At 45.3% G+C, this 7,117-nt stretch overlaps 1 protein-coding gene across 1 annotated transcript in view; it reads left to right on the top strand.

The window, feature by feature from the left end:
• Positions 1 to 982: 982 nt before the first annotated feature.
• LOC118405836 (WD repeat-containing protein 86-like) overlaps positions 983 to 7,117 on the top strand; it is a 28,627-nt gene continuing 22,492 nt past the window's right edge. The window contains exons 1-2 of the mRNA XM_035805636.1: positions 983 to 1,999; positions 2,614 to 3,026. Of these exons, the coding sequence (XP_035661529.1) occupies positions 1,660 to 1,999; positions 2,614 to 3,026 (753 nt within the window). The 5' untranslated portion in view covers positions 983 to 1,659. The remainder of the gene's footprint in view (positions 2,000 to 2,613; positions 3,027 to 7,117) is intronic.

Below are 7,117 nucleotides of genomic sequence, written 5' to 3'. Positions count from 1 at the left end.
CTAGAGCTCGCTGACCACTCGCCCGAGCTAAATTCTTGATTTGTAAAGGGGGCTTTAACATGTAGCCGCCACCAGGCCTTCCTACGGGCGTGCGACAGCGTGGATAGTAGAATTCGGTAAAAAAAAGATCGGGAAATTGGCCATAGGCCAGGGGAGTCAGTCCACACTCAGGTTCATGTTGCCCCTCCAGCCGACCAACTCCTCTGGTAGCAAAACTCCCCTGGCAAATTATTCTCCCTATAAACATAGTGTAATAGGCACTGTAACGTTAGTCAGTCTTGGTAGAGACTAGTTAACATGGAACATGGAGCAAATTGTTGTTTTGTAGGTGACATATTGCATTCGCAGATTTTATGTGTGTTTTTTTTCTGTCAGTCACAAACTTTCTCTCAGTGTCGTCTGATTTTGGACTAGTCCACTGTGTCAAAAAGGGAGGAGCTGGATCACAGACACCTGCTGAAAACCGTGGACAAAAAGGAGAACAGATAGCGGAAATACAACATAAGGTCAAGATTCCTTTTCGAAAGTCATGCTTGACTCCACTTCTTGGCTTACAGTACTTTGCCTCGATGGACCTGCCTTGAAAATGAAGTAAAGAATGCAGTGACACTAGAGTGCAACGAACGATATTGAGTGCATTGTGTGTAGACAACTTAATGTATATTTCTGTAAGCGTCGTTGGAAGTTGTTTATGTCCACAAATTGTCAATATCCTTTTCTGTGTAATAGAAAGGCTTTAAAAATGACATTTCTCTTCCCGGAAAGTTTTTATTGCATACTTTTCAAGTACCTTTTGCATTTTTTTTACTTTTAACCTTTATGCAACGTTGTCATGGTACAAAGTGAGAGGTTGTTATATTTTGGTGGACCTAAAGACCAATCTACTGCTATTCACCACACAGCGTGTCGAGCACAGGAAGTGAAACCCGCACATTTCCGTGCCCAGGTACGGTATTACCTTTTCCACCTGAGCGGACCGTGTAACACCACACTGCGCAGCGGCGGCCTTATTCAAATGAATGGCCCCAGGTAGACAGGTATTTCACCTGACCAACTTCCACCAGTGTCAGTCGTCTCGCTGTTGGGTGCGGCGTGAGTGTGGAACGTTCTCGACGCTTGGATTGATTCCCTTTTACCGAGGAACCTCACGCTTCAGGACCGGGACATCTGGACTGTCTCACCCGCCGGAATGCTCCGATTCTCGCTGCTCGAGCTCTGAGGGGTCGGAGGTCGCGGAAGAACCTGTTCCTTATTTTGGTGTCATCCTGAAAGAGAGACAAGCGGCTGAGACGGACCCCGCTCTGCCGGTAGGGTAAATCCACCGTTCTGAGAAACCGCGGACAGTACACGGCTCGCTGTGTAGGAGCGACAGAACGTCTCTTGTTTCTTGCCACACCCGTACCTGCTGTATACCGTGCCCCTGGTGTTGTCAAGTTCATGTTTAGGATGCGTGTGGCGCTGTTGGCGGGGTGGACAGCGTGTCTCCGTGGGTGAGGGATGTCAGTGTGTGGGGACAGGCACTCTCCCACACACTGTTGCACTGGTGCATGTCCGACTGCACAGATATATATACCTTCACCTGCCCTCTGCAAATAAACACTGCCAGACCTGCATAAACAGGTGAGGTGAGGAAATTATCGTTCGTACGTCTCCAGCAACATGGGAAGCGGCGGAAGCAAGAAGAAACAGGACTCGAGCCACTTGATCAAGACCTGCACGGACCACTCCGGCGGCGTGAACTGCCTGGCGCTCTCTCGGGACGGGTCGCTGTTGATCACCGGGTCGGAGGATCGCACCGCCCGCCTGTGGAGCGCGCGCACGCACGAGTGTGTCGGGGTCCTGACGGGCCACGCCGACTACATCACGTCCGTCGGCTTCGTCGACAACTACGCCGTCACGTCCAGCGCCGACAAGACCATCCGCAAGTGGGACCTGAACTCGTGCGACTGTGTCCTCGTCTTTACCGGTCACTCTTCTCCTGTCAACAGAGTAGCGGCAGGCAAGTAGTAGTACTAGTCACGTCAAGTTAAAGTTTATTGCGCAACAATTGCAACGGGTACAGTGTAAGGGAAACTTGAGTATATTATACGATAACTAGCTGTATGGTAACATAAATCTAATACTGTAGAAGTAGATGTGGATTTTAAGGCTATGCAATATCAAAAGAAAACACAGTTTACAATGTCAGACAAAACCAGAATGTTACGTCAGGCTACAGTTCTATTATTGAATCTTCCTGTTCTCCAGGCAGAGGTTTGGTCGCGGAGATACTAGTAGTAATGGTCAGGATTTTTACTTTGTAGCTCCGCGACCAAACCTCTACTTGGAGAATAGTATCTTCCAGCATGTGTCAGTTATTTACTATTACACATCTTATATAACTACTCGCTCAATAAATCACACTAACAGGCAAGCTTACAGTACTATTAGTATTACTGCATCTTGTCAGCTATTTACTATAACATGTCTTATATGTCTACTCGCTCAATATATCACACTAACGCTAATCCACATGTATTAAGATGTTTACATAACTAGATCATATGAAAGCGTGTGTGGGGCGGGTGTGTGTATTAAGTGTCCTGTAAATGGATGTGTGTTTTTATTTTCCAGCGGGAGGGCTGCTGTTCACCAGCTCGTACGACCGCACGGCGCGGTGCTGGCAGTTCGACTCCGGGGAGTGCGTGCAGGTGTTCCTCGGGCACAAGCGCGGCATCACCCCGATCATTTTCGTCGCGCCGGACGGTGACAACTCGCCCAAGGCGCAGCACGACACGGTGGACGCCTCCAAAGACCTGGTCCTCACGGGATCTCTAGACAGCACGGCCAAGGCCTGGAGTTTGGACGGGAAATGCCGGACGACGTTCAAAGGACACAAAATGGCCATCCTGTCCATGGCGGTGGATCGCCAGGGCAAGACTCTATTTACCGGCTCGCACGACGCCAATGTGATGGCTTGGACGATCGAGACAGGCGAGGCGCTGCGCACGTTTGAGGGCCACCAGGGGGGAATCATCTGTATCGAGGTATGTACGCTTCAAACTCCCCTATAATAGCCTTGTAATGGACAGGATTTTGTGTGTTGTTCCGTGCGATAGGCGCTGTTTATATCTCCAGGTGACATGGGTGCGGGAGTGTGTACACAGACACGCTTGGCTCTCACACAGGGGTGCTCTCTGCCTCCGTGTTCCCGACACGAACAATACACTGTCAACCCGCCGCTGTTGTTCCATTGCTTCACGGTCAGCTGTCAGGAGTTTGTTCCAAACAAGTCTGGACATATAAACAGTTATAGAGTCGACGCGTCGTCTATAAACACGTGTCTTTTGTAGCGCTTTAAGGAAGTACTGTTGGGTGATCCGTACGTCCCTCTTTATTTTAAGTCGCGGAATTTCCCCTTAACCGTTCCGTGACTCCGGTAAACATCACCTTCGTGGTGGACAGGAATACCTTTGAAATGATGACAGCAGTACAGGAAATCTAAGAAAAATCACGATCCGTTGTTGACCATTTATAAACTCATATCAAAGTTGGCGCGCTGACAACAGAACCACAGTGTGGAAAACTACAAATAATTTATTATATTTGGGTAGCAATTGATCGCTACTTCGCGCTTAGGTGTAGTTATATGTGTGTCGTCTCGCCCTGGTCTTCTTTGTTGTGATCGCCCGGGGCCTGAGAAAATATAGTGGTGTCCTCTGATGGTCCGCATGCCTTATAATCATGCCCCGCGACCAGGGTGAGGCAGCGCTGCTGTGGTGACTCGTACCGGGTATACTGTCACCTGTTGAGGTGTTGTGAAATACCCAGGGGGCCTGTTTCCTGTTTCCTCTATGGCTTTTACAGGTTGTTGTACTGGCAGAGTTTAGCATATTTGCCTCATAATTTCATATTCCTGGTGCTTGTGTCGTGAACTTGATAAAAATAAACACCATCACAAACTAGGAGTTACATATCATAAAACTAACGGCAATAAACGATGTTGAAGTGTTGTGATGGGGGGCAGAAAACCTGTTTCCTGTTTCCTCTATGGCTTTAACAGGTTGTTGTACTAGTGAAGCATGTTTCTTTACTCTCAGTTTCATCATTTAAAGGTGCCCTATGTGAGATTTTTGGCCACAAAATTGAAAATATTCTCGAGAACGAAATATTGACGCAAAATTATGATCTATGCAACAACTTTTTGGCATATTTCCCTCATACTTTTATATTTTGGTGTTTGTGAACTTCATAACAAATAAGCTGCAAAATTCTCACTGAGTTAGGAACACCATCATAAACTAGGAGTTACAAATCACAATACTAACGGCAATAAACGATGTTCAGGTGTTGTGAAATAACCATGGGGGCGTGCGTGGGGGGCAGAAAACCTGTTTCCTGTTTCCTCTAGTCTATGGCTTTAACAAGTTGTTGAATCATGTTTCCCGGTTTCATAAAAGCTGCTGTATGTAAGATTTTGGCCCCAATATTGAAAATATTCTCGAGAACATAATATTGCGAATGCGAATGATCTATACAACAATTATCTATACAATAGCATATTTGCTTCATGATTTCATATTTCTCACCGTCACAAACTAGGAGTAGCAAATCACAATACTAACGGCTATAAACAGTGATAGTTATGCCTCCTCTTTATTTCGAATAGGCGGGATTTTTCTCGGTAGTTTTGAGATTTCCTCTTGTATGACTCATTTTGGACATTTTTCTTGGTAGTTTTGTTTTGAGATTTCCTCTTGTATGACTCATAGACGACACGAGTCGTGTTCCTTCAGGAATTGTAGTTTGGGCGGGTCGGATGACACACGGATTCTGGGAAATGCTGAATCACAGCTAAATAAGGGTCGAGCAGGGTTTTATTTTTTTTCCTTTTAGATTTAATGTTTCCTCCGTACAAGCGGGAAAATAACATTTTCTGTAAGATCATATACATGGAAGTAAACCAGTCTTTCAGCCCTCCTTACAAAGCGTGTGGAAATGTGACCCAAGCCTTGATAAGGCTCGGTCAGGGTTTTATTTTTCCTCCAAGATTTAATGTTTCTCCCATACAAGCGGGAAAATAATTCTGTAAGATATACATGCAAGTAAACCAGTCTTTTAGCCCTCCTTAAAGCGTGCGTAAAGATAACGTTTTTCAAGAAAGTATACCTTTACGAATGCTTTACGTGCGCTTTAAGATCAGGTTTCGTGCGGTGATATGTATGATTGATATAGTGGTGTATTTTATCCACCTATGATGGCGTGAAGTGAGCAGAAGTTGTGGGTGTTTGTGTGTGACTGATCGGCCATACTGACACATGATCTATGGGCTTCCATTTGGCTAATAAGCGTCCACAGGGCCAAGAAATTACCCGGCGCACGACAATAGCGGCACACGATTATGTTATAAAATATGCAGGAGGACCGCTTTTGAGCGAGGCGGTGAGACATTGTGCCGTATCAAGGCCGGCAGGCTGCTACAATTGCTCGTTGACATCCTGAGATCCTGTTGTTCGCGTGTGGGGCTCGTGCGCACAAACATGTGCGTCATAGGACGATTCTTCTATAACTCTAAGGCCCAGGGGAAAATGTTGTGTTTCGTAAGATGCCATTGAATAAAATTACAAGTTTGTGGTAGTTACACAAAGGATCCGAAAATAATTTCATCAGGTTGGTAGAAACGAGTTTTCTTTTACACAACCAGTTTCTCTCACCTGCTGACGTTTCGATGTCTGTCAGACACCTTTCTCAGAGATTCTAACTGGAGTTCTGCTTCTCGCCGCTTTATGTAGCCGAGAAGCTCTGAGGAAGATGTCTGACAGACATCGAAACGTCAGCAGGTGAGAAAAACTGGTTGTGTAAAAGAAAACTCTTGTGTTTTAAACAAAGGATGTTCGTATGATACAGCTTTTCTAACTGAACTGTTGAAAATATTAGCCGTATTCAAGTGACCGATCTTGTTTGAACTAGTTCTTTTTTCATTACCCAAAGCAGGCACAGGCTATATCTAAGCCTGGAACACAACACAAGTCAGCTTTACGGCTAAACCGAGGTCTTCAACTGGAGCGAGACTCCTACCTCACCGAAAAGGTCTACTACACTCTTTACGAAGACCATGTTATGACCAGAAACGATAGGTCCCTAATTCCAACCCGTCCCATAGTTGAAACCAAATCTCCCATCATTCCACTGAGATGTCACGCTCCCGGCCCTCCCCAAATTCGAACCACTTGCCGGTGCCAAAACAGGGGCCGAGCCGTGCCCGACTTCTCGCCGATGGGTCAATTCCACTGTATCAATATTTTGGCTACACGAAGTTAGTTTGACGAGAACAACTTTCGTTTGGAGTTGGACGTACGTATCGAATAGCAGCAACAAACTGGAAGACACTGGAAGACTATTTTACTCTACTTGCACTATGCTCATACTCTACTGCACTCTACTGTACTGTACTCTACTGTACTGTACTGTACTGTACTCTACTCTACTCTACTCTACTCTACTCTACTCTACTCTACTCTGCTCTGCTCTACTCTACTCTACTCTACTCTACACTACTCTACTCTACTCTACTCTACTCTACTCTACTCTACTCTACTCTAGATCTACTCTACTGTACTCTACTCTACTGTACTCTACCCTACTCTACTCTCACTCTACTCTACTCTACTCTACTGTACTGTACTCTACTCTACTCTACTCTACTCTACTCTACCCAAGTAAACAATACTCTACTCTATTCTACATACTGTACTGTACTCTTCTCTACTCAACTTCGTTTATCTTTCACTATGCTCATACTCTACTGTACTCTACTCTACACTACTCTACTCTACTCTACTCTACATTACTATACTGTACTCTACTCTACTGTACTCTACTATATCGATCTGCTCTGCTCTACTCTACTCTACTCTACTCTACTCTACTCTACTCTACTCTACTCTACTCTGCCCTACTAAACAATACTCTACTCTACTCTACTCTACTCTGCCCTACTAAACAATACTCTACTCTACTCTACTCTGCCCTACTAAACAATACAATACTCTACTCTATTCTACATACTGTACTGTACTGCAATCTTCTCTACTCAACGTCGTTTATCGGGAGAAAAATAACTGTACAGAAGTAGCTA

The sequence above is a fragment of the Branchiostoma floridae genome, chromosome 18 (assembly GCF_000003815.2).
Source record: "Branchiostoma floridae strain S238N-H82 chromosome 18, Bfl_VNyyK, whole genome shotgun sequence".
In the NCBI taxonomy this organism is placed as follows: Eukaryota; Metazoa; Chordata; class Leptocardii; order Amphioxiformes; family Branchiostomatidae; genus Branchiostoma; species Branchiostoma floridae.
The sequence above is the reverse complement of the archived record's forward strand: the minus strand, read 5'-3'. Positions and strand labels throughout refer to the sequence as shown.